Source organism: Elephantulus edwardii, unplaced genomic scaffold, assembly GCF_000299155.1.
Source record: "Elephantulus edwardii isolate Elephantulus edwardi_28Jun2011 unplaced genomic scaffold, EleEdw1.0 scaffold00208, whole genome shotgun sequence".
NCBI classification, from domain to species: Eukaryota; Metazoa; Chordata; class Mammalia; order Macroscelidea; family Macroscelididae; genus Elephantulus; species Elephantulus edwardii.
The window spans coordinates 4,440,860-4,457,376 of record NW_006399958.1 but is presented as its reverse complement, the minus strand read 5'-3'; the positions used below and the strand labels follow the sequence as shown (position 1 = coordinate 4,457,376).

At 41.6% G+C, this 16,517-nt stretch overlaps 1 protein-coding gene across 1 annotated transcript in view; it reads left to right on the top strand.

Annotated features, from left to right (window-relative positions):
* The window catches only part of LOC102851211 (zinc finger protein 585B-like), an 80,610-nt gene that overhangs the window by 58,816 nt on the left and 5,277 nt on the right, over positions 1-16,517 (top strand). Inside the window, exon 3 of the mRNA XM_006897397.1 lies at positions 15,730-15,856. Coding sequence (XP_006897459.1) covers positions 15,730-15,856 — 127 coding nt within the window. The remainder of the gene's footprint in view (positions 1-15,729; positions 15,857-16,517) is intronic.

Below are 16,517 nucleotides of genomic sequence, written 5' to 3'. Positions count from 1 at the left end.
CAAGCACTGTGGCAATTGGACAATTAAAACAGACATTGGTGGGGGGGGGAAGAAGAACGAACTGGGGAGGAGGGTGGAGAAAACAGTGCAACAATGAATGAATGAAAACCCAAAATCTCTGTAAATGTTCATTAAAGGTAATAAAATTTAATAATAAAAATAAAGAGGAATTGCCTCTCTGTCCATCAGGAAATTTATCTTAGAGAGAAATCCTGTGTGTCCAGGCAGTGTGGAAAGGGGTTCATCACGGGGGTTGACCTCACTATCCATCAGCAAGCACAGTGCAATGAGACTCTACGTATGCAAAGAGTGTGGAAGGTTTATAAGAAGGGTGAGCTCACTGGGGAGAAGCCTTTGTGTGCAATGAGTGTGGGAAAGGTTTTACTGAGAAGACAAAGCTTACTTGTAATCACCAAACTCATTGAAGAGAGACCATATATTGACAATGACTTTGGTACAAAAGAAGACGTCATTCCTCCTACGTCCATGAAGACCACACAGGCTACTTCCCATTGTCCCCACTGTTTGCAATCCTTTGATATCATTTAAAGCTGTAGCCAAGCCTTGAATTCTTGTGTCAGGAAGAATCCTCTTGGTTCTCTGCTCACTAAACCGGGAGCGCTGATGACACTGTGGTTGAAACACTAAGTACTTTTCACAGACCAATTCCTTCTCCTGAAAAAGATGTGGCAGTTGTCCTCAATGAATACATATAGAGGGAATGGTCAGTATCCCCACTATTGTTGCACAAGTTTCTATTTGTCTCACCCGCAGTGGACATGGTCCTGGTCCTTATCCTAGCATACAGCTCAGACCATGGACAAAGTGGATCTGTCTGTGGGGGGGAAAAACAATCAACTGTACTAGGGAATATTATGAAAAGAAGTTTTAATAGTAATAAAACAGTAATTCCTTCAATCCCTTTATTAATAGCAGAAATTCTTCACATTGGACTGTTTCACCTCAATGGAATAAAATGCTATTGTTCTAGCCCCAAGAAGATTGTTCTTAACAGAACAACAAACAGACTATTTCCTATCCTGGGGATATTCACAATGCATTTTAGGATATTCTGCTTATAATAATGGATTTATTGGAAATATATTTGAATGTCCTGATAGTAATATAAAAAGTAATTTATGATTGTTGGGTGCTGCCGAGATTGTTAACCATAACCCTTTTTTGGGAAACGTTTAATGAATTTTCCTAAGTAATCCTTCATGTGTTCAGTCACTGTACACACTTTGTTAAAAGCACAGTATTTTGCCGATTGTGTTCAGATGAATTCATCATGTATGTCATTTTCATAGGTAATGAATTGGAATATAATTATTCCAATATGTTGGAATTATTCCAGTAAGTTTGAAATACAACTTGTAAAGATTGCATTATGACTCAATGGACTTCATCCTCTTCAGAATAACTGTTTTTGTTTGTTTTTAATTTGATTGCCTTCAAGTCGAGCAAGCCTCATAGCGACCTATGAATTAAAGGTTTGAAGCCCCTCTACAACTGTCAGGATTTATCAAAGTTCATAGGGTTTCCAGAGGCATGTTGTTTAAGAAGTGGACGCCACGCCTGCTTCCAAACACTTCCGAATATGTTATGGTAACTGTACAGCCTATTTATACTTTGCCCACAGTTAATCTTACTAGTTCTTGGTTTCTGTTTAGCAGGAGAACATTTATTTAAATTTCTTTATTTTTAAGTTTAATGAAAGTTTACAGAAACTGAAGATTTTTATTCATTCACTGTTGCACTTTTCACCCTTCCCATCCTTCCCTCCCCCCAATTCACACTTCTCTTTGAAAAGTAAAACAAAAATTCTTTCATTGTTATACATTCCCTCCCCCCAAGTCCACTCCACTCTGCAGCCTTCATTCTGGACCCCTGTCAGGACAGTAATACGTAATCACAGATCCCTTTTAAACAGTTCTCTCCCTCATCTATTTCAATGCAGTATACATTATTTTATTTTATTTTATTATTTTTGTGTGTGAGTGTACCGTCAAATCAGATCTGACTGGTACAGGAAGAGATTGTCCCTCCTTCCCTGGCAGAGCATCTGGTGGATTCAAACCGTGAGCCTCTGGGATTGTAGTTGCAGCTCCTTGCCACTAGGCCACCAGAGCTCCCCTGCAGTATACGTTATTGAACCCATCTTTTTCAGTCTCTCCCCAACCCGAAGGTCAGTCCTGTTTTACAACAGTGGCACCATATGACTGAAATAACTTAGCGTAATGTCCAACAGGGTCACCCAGTTTAAATAATATTGCATGAGTTCCTTGTTTTTCAATGTAGTGTAGTATTCCACAGCTTCTCCATGTTTTTTTATGAAAGTGTTTTTATTGTTATCTCTATCTAGAAGGAAAATTTAATAACAAAATCATGAATTTCTGCATTAAATACTGCTCAGAAACTTACAGAGTTTTGTTGTGGTTTCACATGCTGATAATGAGGTCTGTCTCCACTCCTACCTTCTAGTGATGTCATGATTCTCGGAAACTGACAAAGAACCCTAGGAAATCTGAGACCCTAGTTTTAGCTTCTGAGCATGAACCTATCAGCTACTCCAGAGACAGAAAGATAGGCAATCCCCTTCTATCCTATACATTTACAGGCTCTGAAAGCCCCCAGCAAGATTAGCTCTGATTGAGTTCCAGTTTGGCAGCAATGAGAGAGATGCGGCTAAACACTCAGAAAGCAGTTCTATATCCAACTGTACACCTTAAAACACAGTTCTATGACATGACTAGCACCACAGGTTCTAATCATACATCTCTCTCGGCATTCTTTATTACTACAGAGTGCACTTTCATCTGCCTTATTGATTTCAAAACAATTGTTTAAAAGAGAAAAGTTATTGTTTATAGGGAATCTCTTAGCTTGTGAAGAAAGCTGCAATAAACATGGGTGTGCATATATCTGCTTCGGTGGCAGTTATGGTTTCTTTGAAGGTATATTTTAAGTCATGGGATTGCTGGGTTAAATGGTATCTGTATTTGCAACTTTTGAGAAAGCGCCACACAGCCTTCCATAGTGGCTGCACCATTTTACACTCCCACCAACAGTGAATAAGTGTTCTAGTTTCTCCACACCTTGCCAGTATTTGTTGTTTGCTGTTCTGTTAAATTTTGCTTTTCTTACCAGGGTGAGATGATATCTCATAGTTGTTTTGCATTCTGTCATCTGCCTGTAATGACCCGTGTACAGCAGCTCTGAACTTGTGTCCTCTGCTGTACATAGGGTTTTCAGATACCTTTTAGGGTTTTTGAAGACCTGTTTTTAAAAGAGTACTATTATTTTTAAAAGAGTACTACTCTCATTCTCTTAACTAATTAAATACACTTTTTTATGGATCCTACTTCTGTGTAATCAATTCTCCCAGTAGCTCATGCCTTCCACAACTCTTTGGTCAGTTCAGGAGTTACATTTCTTTTATGATTTATTGATGGAGCAAGTTTATACTTTGTGTTCCAGCTACACGCAGTTTTCATTCAATTACTCACACGACTGACTTTCCACAATATTTGTGGTTCCTGAAACTTCTTTAGATTTATGTTTTGTAATTTCTTTTGGAGTTGGCTAATTAGAGTATTTCCATAGTTTGGTAACAGAGAAGTGTGTTCAGTAGTTGATATAATGCCATTAGTACAATAAAAGTATAAGCAGAAAAAAGGAGAAAGCTTTAACAACTTTATTATGGGTGGAGCTGTACAGATGTGTCTGGCAAAGTCTGAACAATACCCATAGGTCTATTTTTTCGGGGAGGATAATGCGTCTTAGTTTATAGAGGTACATCTTTTTATTGTTTAGCTTATTATTTACGGTTGCTATTGTTTTTGGCTTTTGTGGGTCGGAGAGGTTTCCTAGCTTTGGAGTTAGTTATACTTAAAACTTTTAGATAACTTCCTTTTGTAGATAGTTTTTTTCCTAAAGAAAACACTAGTATTTTCTGCAAAAGCAAGCTTTGTCCTTGCTGTGAGTCTCGTGGTGGACATTCTGCGAGGTAAACTAGAGACCACAAAATAAGAGCTCCTTTGAATTATGCAAACACCCATATGGTGAGAGTTTTTTTAAAGTGGTACCTTCTTTATGTTTACACTTTTAGTTCTACATTGAGTGAGCAAAGGTTCTTAAAAGAAAAAGCAAAAGCGAGAAAATTCCTTTTGCATTAAGGAAGAACTTGATTTTCTCTCACATCAAGTGCCACTGAGATTTCAGCTGAAAGAATGGGGTACGTTGATTCCCATCAGCAGGGCCAATACAACTCCCTGGACCTTGTCATCTGGCTTCGGGTAACTTTCTGGTTTGGGTACTGTAGAAGTCTGGCAGTATGGCTTCCATTAAAGGAGGTCAACACCACGTTGTGTTTTAGTACATTCTGTTCACTCTGCCTTCTAATTGCCTAGGTTTTCCTGCTATTGCTGTTTTGCCTCACACCTTGGGAGCCTATGCCAGTAGTGCACTCCAGTATTGATGCAGATTCCTAGAGTTTGCTATGAAGTATTCTCTGCAGAGTAGTGGCCAGTAACAGGACCCAGGTTCCTCTCTTTTACCCTCATCAACTCTGATCTTGGTTAATAAAAACTCTGTGGTATATTGTTGGGATAACATCAACTGGTATATAGCTGGCTGACATTCTGGGCCTTTTTCATTCTAACTTTTTTTTTTTTCATTTAGAATAGAATTCTTTTTTTTTAAATTTAGTTTGTTTATTTTTCATTTCAATGAACATCTACAGAGATTTTGGAATTCCATTCATTCATTGTTGCAACTTTTTTTTTTAGGGTTCAAATTTTTTTTTATTGGAAAAAACATATTGGGGGTACAAGGAGGTGAGGGTTGGGGGCAGAAGGGTGAGGATGGGCCAGGATGCAGTTGAAGAGCTGAACAGTTTGGTCGGTGGGGGGAGCAGGTGAAGGAAATGAAGAGGGTCCAGTGGGGACCAGATGCTACAGAGGAATGACATACATTTTCCGATAGTAATTAAACTAATTGTCTTATTGATTTGGTAATTGGATGCCGACTCTCTGGCTTCTTCATGCTGAACAGGGGCGTAGATGTAAAGGAAAATAGAAAAAGGAAATACAACTGACAGCTAAGGAAGCAAAGGAGGATTGAGCCTCTGGGTTCAACCAGCCATCCCCACTGGACCCACCTGGGAAAACACTTTGCAGTCCAGAGGGGAGCAAATGACAGGAAAATATCTTCAATAGAGCAAGAAGGCAAGCAGCTGTAACCCAAGACCACCAGTAAGGTGATAAAGCGTCCTCCCTTCTCCCCTTTACATCATTCTAAATTTTAACTCTACCAGGATGCCTGACAGTTCAGAAAGGAAACAAATCAACTCCGAAATACTTTTTCACCAACTAAGAGGATTTTATGGACTCTGTTCAAGGTTTTTTGTCTTTTTAATGTGTCTACCTGCCCATTGTATTTTTCAGTTTATCATTAACTGGTTCCTTTTTCCTTCCTTTCTTTAAAGACAAAGTCATGGAAAAGCTATTTTGTGATACTGGAGGACAGTAGTTAGTGGGCAGTTTCCGTGGTTTTCTGGTTTTTCACTGTTGTTACTGTGAATCGACCCATTGTCGACTTTCTGGCCAGTTTTTCAGAAGCAGTAAATAATAAAGGTGAAGACTGAGACCTTTCTCCCAAAGACCATCTACTGGATTAGAACTTCAGCTTCCTAAGACTCCGCCCACCAGGGTGACATAAGTCACGTGTGCCAAGAAGGGGGGCGGGGCTAGGCGCCAAAACGGGAAGCGCCCACTTTCCCTGCGAAGAAAATATTTTTAAGGCTGCGTTTCCCGTTCACAGTCCATGAAAATTAAATGTCAAACTGCCACCGCAGGTTCACGTGCTCTGTTAGGGAGACTACAGAAGAACCCGGAAGAACCACCACCTGCCGGCAGCGGAAGTCGCGCCCCACGCACGCAGCCATTACGTAATGCGTGGCTGTCATTTTTCGCGTTCGCTTTCCTTGAAAAAATTCCGACCCTCCTCGGCCGCCGTCGTCGGAGAAAGGCGCCCTTTCTCTTTGTTGCAAGCGGGTGGAGGTTTCCCGTAATTTCAGCTTTCCTGGAGTTTGGTTTATTCCCAAATATATCAACTGGAAACACCTTAAACAGGTCAGATTGCCCCTTTATTTCTTACAACTGGCCGATGTTAATGTGTGATTGTTTGTGTACTGAGGACGTGCCGTTTGGAAGTCCTGGATGGAAACCTCCAGGCTCCCTCGTGGGGCTTCAATCCTGGGGGATCCAGGACGTGTGCGGGCCCCTCGGCTCCGTCGGGCTGGGAGAGGGAATTTTCCCCCGAATGCCGCGTCTGGATCAGGGTTTAATAGTGACTGTGAAGGTGGAGTCCAGGAATAGACAGCAGAGCGGCGTCAGGTCCAGCTCTTCGCTTTAATCTCATAGTGATGGAGGTCAGTGTCTGTTCTCCGAAGCATTAGCATCTGTAAGCTTTGGGAAGTCTGAAGCCCCTGACTGTGGGGTGTCTGGGTGACCTCCTGTAACGGCAGGAAAGTGAGAGAATCATCAGAAATCCAAGGGTGCTTCCCCGTGCACCTGAAATCTGACATAGATCTCCACGTTCCAAAATTCTTAGCAATTATAATGCCATCTTTTCCCTCTGCCCTATCCTGTCCAGTGGCACTTTCTACATTTACACAGGGCTCAGCATTTTGGAGCATTGGCTATACGAAATTCAGGTGGTTTTGGTGCTTTCAAATTTTTTTAAAAGAAAGAGAATTAAGATACTTTCCAAAAATTGGTTTTAGTTGTGAAAATCCATTGGTCTCATGTTCTTTTTGAAGTGTATTCCATCAACTCAAAACCCAACCTCTCGGTGACTTAGAGGTTTTAGAGACTGTTAATCTCATGAGACTAAATTGAGCATCTTGTTCCCTAGATGGAGCTGCTTAATTTGGTGAGAATTGTAAAAATGTGATTAGAAAATCCCCATGAGGGGAGCTCTGGTGGCCTAGTGGCAAGGAGCTGCAAGTACAATCCTAGAGGCGCACGGTTCAAATCCACCAGATGCTCTGCCGGGAAAGGAGGGACAATCTCCTCCTGTACCAGTCAGATCTGATTTGACGGTACACTCAAAGAAAAGTAATACAATTAAAAAAAAAAAAAGAAAAAGAAAATCCCCATGAAAACCATCCATCCCGAGGGAGGGTTGGGAGGGGAGAAAAATGCAACAATGAATGAATGGAAATGCAAAGTCTCTGTAATTTTCATTGAAATGAATAATACATTTAAAAAAAAATCCATCCCTCCCATCTCATTTGGCTGCTACAATTAGCACCACTTTGAAAGTATTCAAACGTGCGCTCTTTGTACATGTCTCGTAAGGACTTAGAGTAATTTTTTAAAAAAAATATTCCGTGTAATTTTTCACACCCAACTGTAAGTATTTTCCACATGCATCTATAACTATTAAGTAATCTACATTTAAGTATTTTCAACAGTGACTCCAGCAAAACCTCTGCTCAGGACTTATTTTTTTTTTATTCCTTTTAATTTTTTACACCCATCTCTAATTATTTTTCTCGTCCATCTATAATTATTAAGTAATCTACAAAACCTGTTCCTGCAGTCACTGTGTCAGGCTACCTTCTTGAGGGTCTCCTTTCTTTCTTTCACTGATCCTATGCTATGTCAGGATAGGAGGGAGGCTGATAAAAGTTGCAGTTCACCCTGTAGCACTAAGGAAATCCTTGAATGTTTAGGGGGATGGGCATTAAAGCAATCCTTAAGCCTCTACATAATTCTCTAGTTTGTATTTACTAAATCCTACCTCCTGAGATAAGCGTAAGGGAAACAGTAGAGAAGAATTCAGACTTATTTACAAAAGATTTCCCCATGTGATTTTCCTTTGTTTACCTTCTTTATAATTCTCCAGTAAAATCGCATAGCATCGGGGCTTCAGTTCTCCCAGCTGTTAGGTGCCTGTCTTCATGGTTTCTGGCCTGACTCCCATTCCTGCGTGTCCCCATGTCCCTTGACAACAGTATCCTGTGAGAAAGTGAGTCTTTTGTTGCAAATAGCTTTCCTAGGACATTGCTTTTGACTTTGTCACCTGGCTGGATATTCAAATAGAATGTGTTAGTGGATCTATCAGGGAGCTCCCTAATTTTGTCATTCTACCAGAGTAGGTTCAGTAGTAGAAATTTAGAGAGTATTTCACTACCAAAAGTGATTGGGGGGGGGGAAGACCCCAACCAGAATGACAGCATGTTCTTAGAACCAGAAATTCTTGAAATAGCCTGACCTTCAGGAGAACACCAGCAGGCACACCCAAAACCAGAGATCTGAGTGAGACAGCCGTGAGCTGAGACTGCTGGTCCAATGGAACCAGAGTTGGGGACATTTGCCCAAGCTTACTTGAGGCCTGCGGTGTGTGTGTGTGTCTGTTTTTGTCTTTGACTGTCTCTCTTTCTGCCTCTGTCTGTCCTGTCTCTCTCTTTCCCTCTCCTCTCCCTTCCCCGGCCCTCCTCCCCCTTTCTCCCTCTCCTGTGTGTGTGTGTACTCTGCGCCTTAATGTCAGGTCTAATAGAACTTTTATAAAAACTGTCAGAAACCCAGAAAGTTAAAAAGCCTGAAAGAACTTAACAGAAGCTGTTCTCAGAAAGTGTATCCTGTTGCCCGTCCATGTTGTCCCTTCTTAACTTCCCTGACAACACCCAGAATGATGACGGTGCTTCTGTGAAATCTACTTAGCTCTTCCAGGAAATGACAGAGTGGAACAGCAGCACTGTTGCTGGAATTCATAGAAAATAGGCCGGGCTGCAGGACGGTCCTGCCTGACCTCATGGGCACTGCGTTTGTGTTCTGGATTTTGTGGTCAGGACCATTCCCCTTTGTCCCGAGTTCCTAGAGGTCAGCATTAGCCGTCCTCGTGTTGTTGGGTTTTTTTTCATCTTTTAACAGTGAGATGACAGGATTTGTGTATTGTCTCTTCCAGGGATACCATTCATGAGAATTTGAGATTTCTGAGCAGGAATTGTAACTTATCCAGTAAAGACAGAGCATCCAAGGTGTGGGAATGTCCCAAGTAGAGAAGAGGACGGTGACGGCCCAGGTAAATTTTGCTTTGTTTGATGTTTTCTTTGGTAACCTACTGCCCTGGTGGAGGTGTTAATGGAGTTGGTCTGGAAAACTGAGAAAGTCGAATATAGAGAGAAGTAAACAACTGTGCTTCCAGCCGAGAGACGGTTTCATTCAACCAGTGATTCTTCCAGAGAAAGGTGAGCAGTCTTTTAGTGAGAGATTTACGAAGCTCTGAAGCATCTGAAAGTCGTCTTTGGTGAAGTGTGTGTTCATATCCTGTGCCCATTTCTCTAGTGGATTATTTACCTGTATCTTGTTGTGGTGCTCAAGTGATTTATAAATTCTGTATATAAGTCTCTTATCTGATATGTCATTACCAAATATTTTCCCCAGTCTGTGTCTTCCCTTTTCTCCCTGTTGGAGAAGTTTTCTGATGTACATAGGGATTTGATTCTTAGACGATCCCATTCGTCTATTTTATCTTCTCCTGGTTGTAGGATCAATTCTCTTTTTGTCATCTATAGACCTTGTCCAGTTTTCTAATACAAAGACTAGGGCCTGGATCAGGCACACCTTACTCTCCAGATTGACATTTTTGCTCTGCAGGACTGTGGAGAGGTCTCTGAAAGTTGACTTTCCCAATGCAATTCATCTTTTTATTTTCTGGCTGTTGGTACCAAGAGTGTTGATTGTGGAGACAAGCAAAGTAAAGGTGTAGACAATCTCAGTGTCTTTCATCATCTCTCGTGATGCTGCCAGTCAGCCCCGAGGTGAGAATCTTTGTTTACTCGATGTTGTACTTCAATCCATATTAAAAGCTGAAGTCCTTGACCTGCAGGAAGCAGGACAGGTCTTCCTCAGTTTCAGCAAGCAGAGTTGTGTCATCTGAATAATGCAGGTTGTTGAAGAGTTTTCCTTGAATCCTTGTCACGTTCCTCCTCATAGAGTCCGTCCTCCCACATGATCTGTTCTGCATATAGGTTGAAAAGGTATGGAGATCGTGTACATCCCTGGAGTATACCCTTCTTGATTTTGAACCAGGCAGTGTCCCCTTGCTCTGTGCTCACGACTTCCTCCTGTTCCAAAAATAATAGTTCTCACATATGCACGATCAAGTGTTTTGAGATTCCCATTTTTCTGTTAGCTACAGTTTGTTGTGATCCACACAGTCAAATGTTGTTGCATCAGTAATGAAACACAGACATTCCTCTGGTCAATTCTTTGCTTTCACCCACGATCCATCTAACTTTAGCTATAATATCCTTAGGATCACGTTATCTCTAAACCCAGCATACTCTTCTGTCAGTTCTCAGATGAGATGCTGTTTCAGTCTTTTTGCATTTTTTTTCTAGCCGAATGTTGGTTGGATGTGATATCAATGGTAGTTTTCAGTCATTTCTGCACTCTGTTGGGTCACCTTTCATTGGAATGGGAACAAATACGGATCTCTTCCAGTGAGTTGGCCAGGTGGTTGTGGTCCAGATTTCTTTCCACAACGTGGTGGGCACATCCAGGGCTGCATCTGTTGGCTGAAGTATGTCAGTTGCTATGCTGTCTATTGTTGGGGCCTTGTTTTTTGCCAATTCTTTCAGAGTAGCTTGAACATCTTCCTTTATCACCACAAATGATGTTCATAAGTTGGTGATACTTTATTTCCTTAAATTCTTCTGTGCCTCCAATTCCTTTCTTTACAGGGACTCTGTATATAATACTTGACTTTGTCTTCCTGCGCTGCCTTTGAACTCTTTTATTCACCTCCTTTATTTCTTCCCTTTGCTTTGGCTTCTTGGCTTCTAGTGCAGTGTTCTGAGTCTTGTCTCTTGGATGAATTTGTCTGCCTCCTAGCAGTCCATGGTATGTTCGACACTCTATTCCAGCACCACAGCTAAAAGGCATCAATTCTTTTTTTTAAAAATTTGTTTTTAAATTTATTATTAATTTCAATAAAAATTTACAGAGACTTTCGGTTTCTATTCCTTCACTGTTGCTCTTTTTCCCCCTCCCAACCCTGCCCCCTAGTACACTACCCTTTTGGAAAAGTAAAAGAAAAATTCTTTCATTGTTTTATAATCCCTCCTCTCAGTCCACTCCACTATGCAGCCTTCGCTGTAGCCTCCTGTCATGACAAAAATACTTAATCACATATCCCTTTTAAACAATTTTCTCTCTTACCTGTTTCAATGCAGTATACATTATTGAACCCATCTTTCTCAGTCTCCCCTCAACCCTGATGTCAGTCCCGTTTTACAACAGTGCCACCATGCAGTATTTGTCCTTTTGTGACTGAGATACTTCACTCAGCATAATGTCCTCCAGGCTCACCCATTTTGAATAATATTACATGAGTTCCTTCTTTTTCAATACAGTGTAGTATTGTGTGAGTATACCACAGCTTGTCTATCCATTTGTTTATTGATGGGCACCTGGGTTGTTTCCAACTCCTTGCTACTATGAACAGAGCCGCGATAAACATGGGTGTGCATATATCTGCTTGGATGTCAGTTATGGTCTCTTTGGGATATATTCCCAGTAGTGGAATTGCTGGTTCAAATGGTATCTCTATTTGCAACTTTTTGAGAAAGCGCCATACTGCTTTCCACAGTGGTTGCACCATTTTACACTCCCACCAACAGTGAATAAGGGTTCCAGTTTCTCCACAACCTCGCCAGCATTTGTTGCTTGCTGTTCTGTTAAATTTTGCTATTCTGACTGGGTTGTGATGATATCTCATAGTTCTTTAAATTTGCATCTCTCTTAGAGCTAGGGATTTTGAACATGTCTTCATGTGGTTCTTGGCCATCTGAGTGTCTTCTTTGGTGAAGTTTCTGTTCATAACCTGTGCCCATTTTTCTATTGGCTTATTTACCTTTATCTTGTTGTGGTGCCCAAGTATTTTATAAATTCTGGATACAAGTCTCTTATCTGATATGTCATTACTAAATATTTTCTCCCATCTATGGCTTCCCTTTTCACCCTGTTGGAGAAGTTTTTGGATATGCTTAGGGATTTGATTCTCCGAAGATCCCATTAATCTATTTTATCTTCTGGTTGAAGGATCAATTCTCTTTTTGTCACCTATAGACCTTGTCCAGCTTTCTGACAGCAAGTAATTACAAAGACTAGGGCTTGGATCAGGAGCACCTTAGTCTCCAGAGTGATGTTTTTGCTCTCCAGGACTCTAGAGGGGTCTGTGAAAGCTGACTTTTCCAGTGCAATTCATCTTTTTTTATTTTCTGGCTGTTGGTACCAAGAGTGTTGATTGTGGAGACAAGCAAACTAAAGGTGTAGACAATCTTAATCTCTTTCCTCATCTGTCGTGATGCTGTCAGTCAGCCCCGAGGTGAGAATCTTTGTTTACTCAACGTTATGCTTCATTCCATTGTAAAAGGTAGAGTCCTGCATCTTCTGCAGGAAGCCGGACAGGTCTTCCTCGGTTTCAGCAAGCAGGACAGGTCTTCCTCAAGCAGAGTTGTGTCATCTGAATGGTGCAGGATGTTGATGAGCCTTCCTGCAGTCCTTGCCACATTGCTCCTCATAGAGTCCTTCCTCCCAGATGATCTGTAGTGCGTATAGGTTGAAAAGGTACAGGTATGCATTCCAGTCACCCATTATTATTAATGCAGCTTCATTACATGTTTGATCGATTTCTGGCTGGAAAAGTTGATAGGAATCTTTTATTTCCTCCTCTTTGGCTCTTGGTGCATGTATCTGCGTATTTGTTGTTGTTGTTATGTGCCATCGAGTCGCTTGCGACTCATCTCGACTCTGTGTACAAGAGCCCTAAAAGCGATTCTATCCTGTGCCAACCTCGCCGTCTCAAACACACTCATTCCCACCACTTCAGTCACAGAATCAAACCATCTCATCTTGAGTCTTCCTCTCCTGTGCTGTCCCTCCACTCTTCCAAACTTGATGTCCCTCTCCAAGGACCAGTCCGTCTTTGCAACATGCCCAGAGTATGTCAGATGAAGCTTCAGAATCCTTGACTCCAAGGAGCATTGTGGCTTCACCCTCTCCTGGACAAACCTGTTTGTTCTGCTAACAGTCCATAGTATAGTCAACACTCTTCTCCAGCACCACAGCTCAAAGGCATCAATTCTCTTTCTATCATCCCTAGTCATTTTCCAACTCTGCGATGCATAGCACCTAATTTCAAAGACTATAGCCTGGAGCAGGTGCACCGTAGTCTCTAGCCTGACGTCGTTGCTCTTCAGTACTCTTGAGAGGTCCCTCACAGTTGACTTTCCCAATGCATTTCATCTCCTGATTTCCTGGCTGCTGTTACCGAGAGTGCTAACTGTGGAGCCAAGTAAATGAATACTGTTAACTGTCTCATTCTCTTCACCATCCATAGTGATGCTGCCAATTGGCCCAGTGGTGAGAATCTTTGTTTTCTTGATATTGAGCTTCAATCCATATTGAAGACTGCAGTCCTTGACCTTCTGCAGCAAGTGCTTCAGGTCCTCCTCAGTTTCATTGTGCAGGGTTATGTCATCTGCATAACGCAGCTTGTTCATGATTCTTCTACTAATCCTGATGCCACATTCCTCCTCATACAGCCCAGCCTCTCGGATGATCTGTTTTGCATACAGATTGAAAAGGTACGGAAACAAAATATATCCCTGACAGACCCCTTTCTTGATTTTGAACCGTCCAGTGTCTCCCTGCTCTGATCTGATGACTGCCTCTTTGTCCAAGTATATGTTTCGCATTAGCACAATCAAGTGGTCTGGGATTCCCATTCTTCTCAGAGTCAGCCATAGCTTGTTGTGATCCACACAGTCAAAACCGTTTGCATAGTCAATGAAGCACAGAGAATATATATTTGAATATATACATGCATATATTGATAGTGGTGTTCACTGGACTTCCTTGTATACCTATTGATTATTGAAGGCCAGCAAGGCCTGTCCTGTAAATTCCATGTTTCAGACCCAGTGGGAGTAGTTTGGTTCATCTCCATGTCCTCAAATTGACGAGAAGTTTGTCCATATAACCAACCAAACTCTACAGAGGCCTATGAAACTGAAGAGACGTGAGAGAAGAAGGAGAATCAAGAAGAGAGAAGGGAGGCACGAATCCTCCTCTAAGTTGTAACCCCAGGAGATATGTGGGGGTTCCACAGCAAAAACAGACCTGGAAGGGGTCCCAGGAGCATTGACGGCACCAGTTCCTGAAGAGCCCAGTGACAGAATGGTGGTCACATCCGAGATGTACTGTGTTCCTTACTAAACCATTTGTAAATCTCAGGACGGTCTCTATGGTCATCACAATGGATTAGTGACCGGACAAAAGCAGAGTGTTGTGAAAGGGACAGCTAGCTGTGTGAGAAGTGGGAAAAAATTGTGGGACGAGACAGATCCCCAAATCCTTGAAATGAGACCTAAGAGCTACTGCCGTTAACTACTATTCTGCTTATTTGTCTCTCACACTAATGGGAGGTCATGTCCCTGGTAATAAAGATAAATGCGTATTTGTGGGGTGTACATACAGAACTGTTGTTTTGTCTTTATAAATTTGAAAACTTACTTTCTAGCTTATGAAAATACCATTTCTTTTGTGCATTTAAGAAAATTACATTTGTGTAATCCCAGAGGTACACAGTTCAAATTCACCAAATGCTGTGCTGGCGAAGGAGGGGCAATCTCCTCCTGTACCAGTCAGATCCGATTTGACGGTTGTTTTTGTTGGTATGTGCTTTTGAGTCGCTTGCAACTCATAGCGACCCTATGTACAAAGCCCTGCACTCTTTTCTGTCCTGTGCCAATCTCATTGTCTCCAACACACCCAGCCCGATTACCCCAGTCGCCGAATCAATCCATCTCCTAGACGGCCTTCCCCTCCTGTGCCTGCCCTCCACCATCCCAAGCATGATATCCCTCTTCGAGGATTGGTCTCTCCTTACAAAATGACCAGAGTATGTCACACGAAGCCTCAGAATACTTTCCTCCAAGGAGCAGCCCGGTTTAACCCTCTCCAAGATGAATCTGTTTGTTTTCTTTGCAGTCCATGGTACATTCAGTTCTCTTCTCCAGCACCACAGCTCAAAGACATCCGTTCTCCTTCTAACCTCCCTAGTCGTTGTCTAACTCTCTGACGCATAATATGTGATTGCAAAGACGATGGTTTGTATCAGACACACCTTAGTCTCCAGAGAGACACGGTTGCTCTTCAGTACGTTGGAGAGGTCCCTAACAGCAGACTTTCCCATCACAGTAGGTCTTTTAATTTCCTGGCTGCTGGTGCCAAGAGTGTTGATTGTGGAGCCAATCAGACTAAAGCTGTGAACAATCTCAATCTCTTCACCATCTATCCTGATGCTGCCAATTCGTCCAGTGGTGAGAATCTTTGTCTTTTTGACATTGAGCCTCAATCCATATTGAAGGCTGCAGTCCTGGACGGTACACGCCAAAAAGTAATAAAAAATAAAATAATTTTTTTTTTTTTAAAAAAGAAACTTCTTTTTTACAAATTGCTGTATTACTATTGATCATACAAATAGAAAAATAATCTTTTGTCTTCTCAAAGATATCTAATACCACCGTAAGTTGTTTAATAGATTCAGTAGCCTCCATGCAGGGAAGGAACTCAACAGCCTCCTTCTCATTTCATTCATAACCAAAGTGGAAAATATACTCCATCAGAGAGATTCCTTTTATTCCTACAGGAATCGCTGACATTCAGTGACGTGGTTGTGAAGTTCACGCGGGAAGAATGGGAGCTTCTGGACTGCGCTCAGAAGGTCCTGTACCGGGACGTGATGCTGGAGAATTACAGAAACCTGCTGTCCGTCGGTGAGGACAGTACCCCTGACATGAGTCCTTTCTCTCTCTGCTGCTGAAATCTTTGGATTGTCAGTGTGCTCTGAAGTCAGAGTTTTTAGATTACTCCTGGCCGTCATTCAGTGGATTTCATCTTTCAACTTTTACAAGAAGACACTTTTTTATTTTTTTGTGATTTTGAAATTTTTCTTTTTTCATTAATATATTCCCCCAATATTAATATGTTGTTGTTTTCATTGATGGCCTTTGAGTCAAGCACGACTCATAGCAACCCTGTGAACAAGTGGCCTCAATCCCCTCTAGTGCTGTGGACATTTAATCAAAGTTCATAGAATTTCTGGAGGCATGTTATTTAGGAAGTCGACGCCACTCCTGTTGTTGTTGTTGTTGGTTTGTATTTTTTTTTAAATGTATGTCTATCTTTAAGAAGGCTTGAGAATCCAAAACCTTCAGCAATGTTGGGGTTTTTTTTTAATTTTTTTTTTGTGTGTGTGTGTGTGAGTGTACCATCAAATCAGATCTGACTGGTACAGGAGGAGATTGTCCCTTCTTCCCCGGCAGAGCATCTGGTGGATTCAAACCGTGTGCCTCTGGGATTGTAGTTGCAGCTCCTTGCCACTAGGCCACCAGAGCTCCCCTGTTTTTGTTTTTTTTTTAAAGAGGATTTTTTTTT